The 12,235-nt window shown below is 42.9% G+C and overlaps 1 protein-coding gene across 6 annotated transcripts; it reads left to right on the forward strand.

Annotated features, from left to right (window-relative positions):
- Window positions 1-264: 264 nt before the first annotated feature.
- On the forward strand, window positions 265-10,293 carry ptges3l (prostaglandin E synthase 3 like). Of its 6 annotated transcripts, none has more exons than XR_008811822.1 (8): window positions 265-456; window positions 762-1,108; window positions 4,234-4,347; window positions 5,134-5,200; window positions 5,307-5,405; window positions 6,909-6,998; window positions 7,888-8,059; window positions 9,813-10,293. XR_008811822.1 is itself a non-coding variant. In XM_056297085.1 (8 exons), exons 2-8 carry the CDS (start codon window positions 1,074-1,076, stop codon window positions 9,819-9,821), a joined length of 477 nt encoding a protein of 158 aa, XP_056153060.1. In that variant the 5' UTR covers window positions 349-456; window positions 762-1,073; the 3' UTR covers window positions 9,822-10,293. The 6 variants fall into 6 exon arrangements, 5 of the variants coding, with proteins under 5 accessions (XP_056153060.1, XP_056153061.1, XP_056153063.1 ...); XM_056297085.1 differs by having other exon boundaries at window positions 349-456; window positions 7,997-8,059; XM_056297086.1 differs by having other exon boundaries at window positions 430-456; window positions 1,065-1,108; window positions 7,997-8,059.
- Window positions 10,294-12,235: the final 1,942 nt, after the last annotated feature.

Below are 12,235 nucleotides of genomic sequence, written 5' to 3' on the forward strand. Positions count from 1 at the left end.
ACTGCTGGGGTTGAGCAGCGCAATAGCATATTATACACTACACAGTTGTACTGTTATGATAGGACATTAAAGTGTTCAGAGCAGCAGTACAACATGTCAACAATTACGCAACTGAACCCAAGAGCCCAGCTGTCGGTTCGTTCATTCCGGTCGTTTTCATTTGATCAACAACTTCAACAACTCACTCTCTTCTTCTTCTACAACTTCAACAACTCACTCACTTCTTCTACAACTTCAACAACTCACTCTCTTCTTCTACAACTTCAACAGCTCACTCTCTTCTTCTACAACTTCAACAACTCACTCTCTTCTTCTACAACTTCAACAACTCACTCTCTTCTTCTACAACTTCAACAACTCACTCTCTTCTTCTACAACTTCAACAACTCTCTTCTTACTATACAACTATACGTCTGGCTTAACCCTTACCCTAAACGTAACAACGTCTAACATTAAGTAATATTGTTCATTACATTACTTAGTTTATGTTATTCAATGTGTGCATTGTAATTCATATTTCTGTGATATCCCTGTTTTGGTCATCCAACTGCGATTCAGTTTTTGGTAGTTGCTGAAACTGTAAATTAAATTCCCAACGCTTCCTCTGATTTATAGATCTAATATCTTTGATGCTTTGGCTAATCAGCTTGGAGCTGCTGTTGGCTTGGCTTGGATTATTCATTATTACTGTCTTGTTATTATCTATCATTATTATAATATATTATTATCATCATTATTCCTTTCTGCTGGTCCTCTCTTAGTGTTGGTTAAACCAGAACACAAACGTGTTTTCCGGAGGGTTCCACAGAAAGCCCATAAAGGGGGTGGCGAGACGCATGTGTCCCCCAGGCAGCTGATAGCAGCTGATAGCCGCTGGTCTAAATATAGACCCGCCACCGCGCTGCCACGCCGAGCCGCGCTGCCACCCCGAGCCTCCATAAACTGCCACCGCTGCCACCCCGAGCCTCCACAAACTGCCACCCCGAGCCTTCACAAACTGCCACGCCGAGCCTCCGCGGCTGCTCTTACTGCTCCGCCGCTTTACTTTCTCTTGTGTCTCTCAGCAGAACACCATGAACAAGACAAAGATAGTCAGGCCAGAGGAGAGGTAAGTCGTGTGTGTGTGTGTGTGTGTGTGTGTGTGTGTGTGTGTGTGTGTGTGTGTGTGTGTGTGTGTGTGTGTGACTCTTGGAGCGACCACGTGTGCTTTTGGTGCAAATCACTGTTAGAAGGCAGGTTAAGAAAGACTCAGACATCTTTATTTCAAACTGTTAACGTACATAATAACAAAAGCAGACAACAGAATCATAAGAATAATGGATGGTGTTATGTACTGTGGTCAATGTTGTGTTGTGTAGATGGCGACCACTAGGTGGCGGCCCTCAACTGATTGACTGGTTGTGTGTACCATGTTGAGTTCCTTGGAAAAGAAAAGAAGCGAACGAACAAGCCGCACGCGTGTGTTTAGCTCCGCGTGTGTGTGTGTGTGTGTGTGTGTGTGTGTGTGTGTGTGTGTGTGTGTGTGTGTGTGTGTGTGTGTGTGTGTGTGTGTGTGTGTGTGTGTGTGTGTGTGTGAGATTGTTTGCAGTAGACATTTAGGGGGCGACATAATACAAGTTGGCGACGAGGTGTGAAGTCCTGAAGCTCTCCTCCATCCGCCCTGCGTGGACTGCCAGTGTTAGTTAACGTGTCTGTGAATGTTCTCATTCATCCGGGTCATGGTTATCCAAAGGTTAGTTAAGTTTGGGCGGAAAAGAACAGCCACGCTGCGAGGAAGCTAGCTAGCTAGCTAGCGAGCTAGTGTGTTAGCCGTGTTAGCAGCGAGTACTGAGCCGCTCTTCCTCCGGCGACTCCGCAGTGCTGCAAGTCGCTGAAGACGGACGCGTCATGGCTGCAATAATCGGACATACGGATCCCTTTGATGAATCCGGTGAGCAATGGGCACCGTATATTGAACGTTTTGAACATTATATCCGGGCCAATGAGACCAGGGTTGCCAAGAAAGTGCCAGTGTTGTTTAGTGTGATGGGACCGACAACATATTGTAACGTGCATGGATTAGTAGACACGTTGGTCCTTGTCTAACGGGTCGGACCCTTTAGTCGACCGGTTAACGTTGTCGCTTGCGGTGTGGGAGACACGGGATCGCGTCCCGCTTGGGGCGACGGTCTACACCGAAAGGTCTGTTCTGCCACAATCGCTTACCCTTTGGCATAGCGTCAGCGCCGGCGTTATTCCAGAAGGCCATGGACTAAGTGCTCCTCAGACTACCCTTCCTTCACTGTTACGTAGACAATATCCTCGTAAGTGGGCCAGATGAGGATACCCATCTGAAAACCCTGGATGCGGTCCTTGGAAGGCTGGAGGAGTGTGGCCTGCACGTCAAACAAGAGAAGTGCCTGTTCTTCCAGGAGTCAGTGGAGTACCTGGGCCATATCATCGAAGCGGCAGGGCTCCACAAATCACCAGAGAAGGAACGTGCCATTGTGGATGCACCAGCAGCCCGTGACATCAGCCAACTGCATTCCTTCCTCGGGATGCTAAACTATTACTGACGTTTCATTCCCGACCTAGCCACTATCCCGAAACCGCTGAACACACTGCTGCACAAGGGGAAGAAATGGCAGTGGACGGCAGCCTGTGAGTCAGCGTTCCAAAAAGCTAAAGTGCTCAGGGTATCCCAGGAGGTGCTGACCCACTACAATGCTGAGCTGCCCCTCCACCTTGCCTGTGATGCTTCACCCTATGGGATTGGGGCTGTGCTCTCACATGTCATGCCTGACGGCGAGGAAAACCTATTGCCTATGCCTCACGAACGCTCAGCAAGGCAGAACAAAAGTACGCCCAGCTTGAGAGGGAGGCGTTTGCAATAGTCTTTCGAGTACGCAAGTTTCACCAGTACCGCTATGGTAACAGGTTCACCTTGCTCACTGACCATCGCCCGCTGACCTCCATCCCGAGTCCACTGAAAAGTACGCCGTCGATGGCCGCAGCCCGAATGCGGCATTGGGCGCTCCTTCTGTCAGCACACGACTACACCATCGAGTACCGGAAGGGAGAATTACATGCAAATGCAAATGGACTTTCACAGTTACCACTTCCCCACGCTCATGAAGAGAAGGTAGACATCGTAGATATGTTCTACACATCCAAGTTGGACACACTACCAATCAGTAGCACGGAGATCAGACGTGACACCATGTCTGACCCCACTCTGTCTTGTGTCCTGGAGATAGTCACAACTGGTCATTTTCCAACTACAAAAGACGCAGGTGATGAACTGTCACCCTATCTGCTGCGTCGGCATGACCTCACGATACGACAAGAATGCGTCATGTGGGGCGTGCCCCCGAGTTCTGAAAGAACTCCACACAACACATCCAGGTGTAGTGAGGATGAAGAGCTTGGCTCACAGTTATGTTTGGTGGCCAAGCATTGACTCCCAGATAGAACTCCAGGCCAAATCCTGCCAGCGAGTACAAAAAGAGCCAGGTCTGACTCAACCACCAGTACGTTAGCGAGATGAGTAAACGAACTGAACTAGTTGTGCAAAGACCTTAAGACTGTTTCTGAGTTTTAAGAGATATGGTTTTCAACATACAAATTATATATAGAAAGTAGCATAACTCCCAGTCTTTATTTCGTGTAAAAAAAAGTACATCTTTGTGTTGTGTAGAAGAGAGAAAATATATCCTCTGTGTTTTATTGACAACAGGTTTTAGTAGGGAGGAGATGTTATGGATTGAGGTTAATGCTATGCGGTGTAGATGGCGACCACTAGGTGGCGGCCAGCAACTGATTGACTGGTTGTACCATGTTGAGTTCCTTGGAAAAGAAAAGAAGTGAATGAACAAGCCACATGTGTCTGTGTAGCTCCGTGAGTGTGTGTGTGTGAGATTGTTTGCACATAGACATTCAGGGGGCGACATAATAGATAGAATACAATGATGAGCAGTTGAGGAGAAACAAAGAAACACACATCCAGGATAGAGAGAAAACAAAACGCCAGGATTTGACAGGAAATTCACTTCACTCAAGACACTGCAAACAGTCGTTGCTTTGACGGCGTTTTTGTTTTGCGAGGAAGAAATCGTTGACACGTGTTGTTCCATTTCTTTCATAAATACAAAGAATTTAGGCTTTTTGTTTGTAAATTTACATTTGTGAATGTGGAATTTGGCAAGAAGAAGAATTAGATTAATCAGGAAAAACTTCCTCTCTGTTTCCTCACAGCCAGCCGGCACGGGCGCTGTGGTTTGACAGGAAAAAATATGTCACCATCAACTTCATGGTGCAGAGACCTCGGGATGTGCAGGTTGACATCCAGCCAGACAAGATGATTCTGTGGTGAGGAGTCCAGAGAAGTACACACGTGTCACTGTGTGTTGCTAGGTTTTCTTAAGTTTCTCTCTCTCGGGTGTCCGGGGGGCGTGGCGGTCTATTCCATTGCCAAGCAACACAGGGATCGCCGGTTCAAATCCCCTTGTTACCTCCGGCTGTGCATAACTGTAGTCCACCGACATCCGGTTTCTACTGCAGCGGTCATACCAGTTTCCTGTTTGTTGGCGTGTGCTATTGACAATGGCATGCTTTTCGCAATGCCTGCGAGATTTACCATGGATAAATGTCAAGCACATGCAGAGGTGTAAAAACCAGGTCCAGAAAGTAAAAGTCCAAACCGTGTATTCGCTCCAACCATGTTACTAAGCTGATTTCATCAACTAGTTTTCCCTACCTAGTTGAGGAGTGGTCTTGACTAGAACCTGCTGGTGTAGTGCATGAGTGGAGCAAATACATGGTTTGGACTTTTACTTTCTGGACCTGGTTTTTACACCTCTGACAACATGCACACAACTGTCCACACACTTTCACCTGCACCTGCCAGCAAACTTTCACCTGCACCTACCAGCAAATGGGTGAAAAGTTTCAAGTTGCACATATCAAGTTACGTCCACAATGATGAGGATGATTGTGGACGTAACTTGATAACTCGAAAACAAAATGTCTGCTAGAGGAGTCACTCGGTAGACTGCAGATCCCCGCCAGGCATAATGAGAATAGAAGACAAAGGTTTTCTGTATATGTTGTGTTATATTCTATCAAATCTAATCCTGTTCTCTTTGTTTACAACAGCTGCAAAAATGATGAAGATGACGTAATCTACAATGAGCTGTATTTCTATGACAAAATCCAAATATATGTGAGAATCCAGTTTGATGTCGAACTCACATTGTGAGAACAAACATACATTGCATTCTAAGATTCATGTGATGTGCCATAAGTCATTGAGATGTGTTTTTGAAAAGGACTCCAGAGAAAGAGTGTACGACCGCAGCATCAACATGTTGCTGAGGAAGATGACGCCAGATGTTGCGTGGCCTCGTCTTCAGAAAGATCCTGCCAAGGTACCTGTGTGTGTGTGTGTGTGTGTGTGTGTTTCATCAGTCAGTCAGCAGGTTTTAATAACTTACAGCCAGCAGAGACAACCAGCCTTCTGACTAGGGGACAGAAACAAGAAGTAGAGACGTGTCTGTGAATGTTCTCCTTCATCCAGGTCGTCATGGTTCTCCAAAGGAGTTGAATTAAGTGCAACTGGACCTGGTATATATCCGCGAAGACGTTTCGCCTCTCATCCAAGAGGCTTCATCAGTTTGTGTCTTTCTGACCGATTTCAGACCGATTCAATTCCTCGATTCAATTCCTTTGGATAAGAAGTAGAGACCCTACTCTTCTGTTCTGCAGCAGCTCCAGTCCACGTGCCGTTGAGCAAGCTGCCTTAATAAGAGAAGGAGACGTTGGTGCCAGCGGCGTTGTAGTCGGGGAGGGGTGGTGGTGGTGCTAGCAGGGCCCAGAAGGGAGGGGGAGCCCTCGGGGACCCTGGAATTAAAAGTTAGTTTTGGTTTGTAAATTTTATTTCAAACTAATTAGCGTCCTAACGTCAGTTAAAATTGGCTCGATACATCGGTTGAAGGACTTAAAGAAAATAGTGGAGGCTCTCTGAGGCTCCTCTCACCCCTTACAAAAGGTGCAAAATGGTTTAGTCCGCCCCTCACGAGGCGGACTAAACCATCTCTCAATGCAGCTCATCTAGTCCTGTCGCAGGTGACTGCTGATACAAGCACAAGAAGAGTCATGTCTTTCCCAAAGAAAGCAAAATCTGAGTTCCAGAAAAGGAAAGGGAAAAAAGAAAAGGGAGAGAAGACAAGATGAGGAAAACAACTGTTGAGTAATTTCTTCCAAAAGAAAGGTGAGCTAGGAGCTTTTGAAAGAAAGGTGGCTAGCTAACTCCTACTACCACAGCTAGGTAGCAGCTAGCTAGCGAACGCTTAACTCCAACTAGCTGAACACAGCAGGAGTTAGCTAGCTAGCTATCTAGTACTGTAACACGCAGTATCACACATTTATCAGCATCATAGCTACAATGTCATATGAAAGTATATCCATGAACACTACCTAGGTTAAAATAGATTAATGTACTGTGATTGTAAATAATATACAGTATGCTAGAACTCAAGAAAGTGATGCATGAGAGACAAAAGAGGAAAGGGGCCCACAGAGACTGCTTACGTATAGGGCCCAGAATTTTGTACTACACCCATGGGTGGTAGTGGGGCACTTTGCACTTGTTTAAAGTGAACCAGCCCCTTGTTAAAGCAGAGCCAAGAGCTCGGTCCACTTTCTCTGAATCAGCAGTGCTGCAAGATGTTCAGGAGACCACGTCTTCATTAAAACCTAACTTACAGCTAATTTCACTCATAAGCAAGCAGGAAAAGTAAGTGGCATGATGGGCTGGAGGAAAGACCATGAACATAGTTCCACATGGCAGCACATGATCAGGGTAGCCCTAGTCTGTGATAAATAAATGTCAAAACACACAACTTGTTTTTTTTCTCTCCCATCTTCTACAGCCCAGCTGGATTACAGTGGATTTTGATAACTGGAGGGACTGGGCACATGAGGAAGATGAGGGAATGGCAGAATATGACCATTATATGGATGTGAGTTGAGATCTGGTTCGCATCAGTTTGGCCAACTAGCTTGATATGGGCCTTCTTCATTAATATTCCACACTAAACCTAACTACTACTACTATTACTACTACTACTACTACTACTTTCAGCTGCTCCCGTTAGGGGGCGCCACAGCAGATCATCTGTTTCCATCTCTTCCTGTCCTCTGCATCTTCCTCTGTCACACCAGCCACCTGCATGTCCTCCCTCACCACATCCATAAACCTCCTCTTTGGCCTTCCTCTTCTCCTCTTCCCTGGCAGCTCCATAATCAGCATCCTTCTCCCAGTATACCCAGCATCTCTCCTCCACACATGTCCAAACCATCTCAATCTTGTATCTCTTGCTTTGTCTCCAACCCTTCCAACTTGAGCTGTCCCTCTAATATACTGGTTCCTAATCCTGTCCTTCTTCATCACTTCCAGTGAAAATCTTATCATCTTCAACTCTGCCACCTCCAGCTCCACCTCCTGTCTTTTCATCAGTGCCACTGTCTCCAAACCATACAACATAGCTGGTCTCACAACCATCTTGTAAACCTTCCCTTTAACTCTTGCTGATACCCTTCTGTCACACATCTCTCCTGACACTCTTCTCCACCCACTCCACCCTGCCTGCACTCTCTTCTTTACCTCTCTTCTGCAGCCCCTGTTACTTTCGTCAGTTGACCCCAAGAATTTAAACTCGTATGCCTCCATCACCTCTACTCCTGTAGTAGTAGTACTAGCAGATGGCCAATAAACCTTCAAGATGAACATGACTGTCGTAACTGTAGTGTCACATCAACTCTTTAAACACCTGCAGGTAGTTCTCCCATTCTCCTTTCTTTAAACTGTGTGCGTCCTGTAATAATCTGGTGTTGTCTTTGTGTTTGCAGGAGTGCATGTTGTAGGAAGAAGTGACAGGACTGCTAAACTCTGATTGGTGGATCACTGTGTCAGTCATTATTTTGCCAACTCATTTCATGGCCTGGCTGTATGTTATAGATGCTGCATGACATGGCTGACCAGAGGAAAGGACAGGCTCCAGACATGGGTGATCTGAGTGACGTAAGTTCAGTGTTCTGACTCTGACCCCTCCTTGCATGACAGAACACTACCCTGCTGCACAGTCAGGGAATTTATTCACAACGTGTGCCGCACAACATGTACTGCACAACATGTGCTGCCCAACGTGTACTGCCCAACGTGTACTGCACAATATGTGCTGCACAAGATGTACTGTACATGTGCTGCACAACATGTACTGCACAACGTGTACTGCACAACGTTTACTGCACAACATGTGTTGCACAACATGTGCTGCCCAACGTGTACTGCACAACATGTAAGGCACAATATGTGCTGCACAACATGTACTCTACAACATGTGCTGCACAACATGTACTGCACTGCAAATGACTTTACACAAACTGATCAGTGGAGGGCATTCAGGTAGTGTAGCGGTCTATTCCGTTGCCTACCAATATGAGGATCACTGGTTCGAATCCCCGTGTTACCTACAGCTTCGTCGGGTGTCCCTACAGACACAATTGGCTGCGTCTGTGGGTGGGAAGCCGGATGTGGGTATGTGTCCTGTTTGCTGCACTGGCGCCTCCTCTGGTTGGTTGGGGCACCTGTTCGGGGGGGAGGGGGACTGGGGGGAAAATAGTGTGATCCTCCCACGCTTTACATCCCCCTGGTGAAACTCCTGTCAGGTGAAAAGAAGCGGCTGGTGACTCCACATGTATCAGAGGAGGCATGTGGTAGTCTGTAGAGGGGGTGGAGCAGAGACCGGGACGGCTCGGAAGAGTGGGGTAATTGGCCGGATACAATTGGGAAGAAAAAGGGGGGAAATAAAAAAAAAAACTATTATCAGTGATGTCATCCAACACATTAATTCAGTGTTTTCCAGTGTTGTCCCATTTGTATATTATTGTAGTTGTACTGTGTACATTTGTATATTATTGTAGTTGTACTTTGTACATGTGTATATTATTTTAGTTGTACTGTGTACAATTGTATATTATTGTAGTTGTACTGTGTACATTTGTATATTATTGTAGTTGTACTGTCTACATTTGTATAGTATTTTAGTCATACTGTGTACAATTGTACATTATTTTAGTTGTACTGTGTACATTTGTACATTATTTTAGCTGTACTGTGTACATTTGTATATTATTGTAGTTGTACTTTGTACATGTGTATATTATTTTAGTTGTACTGTGTACAATTGTATATTATTGTAGTTGTACTGTGTACATTTGTATATTATTGTAGTTGTACTGTCTACATTTGTATATTATTTTAGTCATACTGTGTACAATTGTATATTATTTTAGTTGTACTGTGTACAATTGTATATTATTGTAGTTGTACTGTCTACATTTGTATATTATTTTAGCTGTACTGTGTACATTTGTACATTATTGTAGTTGTACTGTACACATTTGTATATTATTTTAGCTGTACTGTGTACATTTGTATATTATTGTAGTTGTACTGTGGTAATCCTAATAATTTATCATCAGGCATGGGCAGGTAAGTCACGTATATTTCAGATGTGTTGGACACGTAGAGATACTTCTCTAGCTGCAGAATATTAGTCCTGTGTTTCATGTGACGACATGTGACCCAGTCGCTCAGCCTGCCGCTGCATCACACAGCTGCAGCACAGCTGCTCAGCCTGCCGCTGCATCACACAGCTGCAGCACAGCTGCTCAGCCTGCCGCTGCTGCTGCAGCTGTGTGATGCAGCACAACGTTCACCTTCACACCGGGACAAGTGCTGAATTAAAATATCTGTTTTCTTTTGCTCACAGTCGGACTGAAAACCACGTTCCTGGAGCCGAACCTGTGCGACCATGAAGACGAGCATCCATGCCTGCCAGGAAATAACACAACATAAAGTGAAATAACACAACATATGGGGAAATAACACCACAACATACACTGAAACAACACAACATACGGTGTCCTGTGTGGCAGGTTTTCTATTTGTTTGCTGATGGTTTCAACATTTGCCGTGTCTTATTCAGAACGTGTTTGTGTCTCTGGTATTTTGTACAGTGTTGTGTGAACTTGGTGTCCTACACTGTGTTGTTACCTGCATGACGCCTCAGTCAGGACTTTCTTCCTTCCTTCCTTAGTGCTTTTATTCCTCTTTAGACATAAAAAACCTTTTTGAGCTTCTTTTTTTAAACAGCTTTTCACACGTCCACTGAGGTGGACGGCCTGCGTCTCAGCTTTCAGCTGGGGGAAAGTGTCGTTACCACACCAACCAATAAAATGATGAATTACGTGAAAACTACAAAACAATATACATCTTCACTGCTGTTACACTAATGTGTTCACATGTTTTCAACATTACTCGACATTATATTACTCAGTAGAATATATCATATATCACATCACATATATCATTTAATACCATATCATATATCACATCACATATATCTCATATCATGTAATACCATATCATATATCACATCATATCTCATATCATGTAATATATATCACATCATATATCTCATATCATATATATATCACATCACATATATCTCATATGTAATATATATCACATCACCTCATATCTCATGTAATACCATATATCATATCACATCATATATCTCATATGTAATACCATATCATATATCACATATATCATGTAATATATATCACATCATATATCTCATATCATGTAATATATATCACATCGCATATCATATCTCATATCATGTAATATATATCATATCTCATATCATGTAATATATATCACATCATATATCTCATATCATATAATATATATCACATCACATATGTCATATCATGTAATATAAATCATATCTCATATGTAATATATATCACATCATATGTAATATATATCACATCACATATATCATATCTCATGTAATATATTTCACATCACATATATCATATCATGTAATATATATCACATCATATATCTCATATCATGTAATATAAATCATATCTCATATGTAATATATATCACATCACATTATATATCTCATATGTAATATATATCACATCACATATATCATATCTCATATCATGTAATATATTTCACATCACATATATATCATATCATGTAATATATATCACATCATATATCTCATATGTAATATATATCACATCATATATCTCATATCAGGTAATATATATCACATCATATATATCATATCTCATATCATGTAATATATATCACATCACATATATCTCATATCATGTAATATATATCACATCATATATCATGTAATATATATCACATCATATCTCATATCATGTAATATATATCACATCACATATATCATATCTCATATCATGTAATATATATCACATCACATATATCATATCTCATATCATGTAATATATATCACATCACATATATCATCTCATATCATGTAATATCACATCACATATATCTCATATCATGTAATATATATCACATCATATCATATCTCATATCATGTAATATATATCACATCATATCATATCTCATATCATGTAATATATATCATATCATATCTCATATCATGTAATATATATCACATCACATATATCATATCATGTAATATATATCACATATCATATCTCATATCATGTAATATATATCACATCACATATATCATCTCATATCATGTAATATATATCACATCACATATATCATATCATGTAATATATATCACATCATATCTCATATCATGTAATATATATCACATCATATCTCATATCATGTAATATATATCACATCATATCTCATATCATGTAATATATATCACATCACATCATATCATGTAATATATATCACATCAGCGTAAGAAGCTGCGGTACGCCAACCTAGCAGAGGCTGGAAGGTGAAGGTGCGCCCTGTGGAGGTGGGTTGTAGGGGCTTTGTTGCCAGCTCCGCAGCAAAACTCCTGATGGAACAAGGAGTCAGGGGGCAGGCCAACAGGAGAGTGACCAAAGAGCTAGCCAACACTGCTGAGAGGACTAGCCACTGGATCTGGATCAAAAGGAGAGACACCGTCTTGGCTGCCAGGGTGAACAGCTAACCACATGTCACACACCCAGGACCGATCAACCTGTGGTGGGCCTGCCTCAGCGGAGGGTGTCTTGTGATAAAAGGCCGAAACACCCTGTGATGCTGAGGTACACAACTGATGATGTGTCCTGGTGGTGGCAATGTCACCTTGGCAGACATCTCCTGTTTAATTCCCGACGAAAC

Source organism: Lampris incognitus, chromosome 17 (genome assembly GCF_029633865.1).
Source record: "Lampris incognitus isolate fLamInc1 chromosome 17, fLamInc1.hap2, whole genome shotgun sequence".
Classification (NCBI taxonomy): Eukaryota; Metazoa; Chordata; class Actinopteri; order Lampriformes; family Lampridae; genus Lampris; species Lampris incognitus.

Excerpts from the sequence above, each read along its gene's own strand:
- ptges3l (XM_056297085.1), top strand. The coding sequence starts at position 1,074 with ATGAACAAGACAAAGATAGTCAGGCCAGAGGAGAG. Across the intron at positions 5,406-6,908 it reads TTCAGAAAGATCCTGCCAAG|CCCAGCTGGATTACAGTGGA; the intron begins GTACCTGTGTGT and ends CATCTTCTACAG. Across the intron at positions 6,999-7,996 it reads AATATGACCATTATATGGAT|ATGCTGCATGACATGGCTGA; the intron begins GTGAGTTGAGAT and ends TGTATGTTATAG.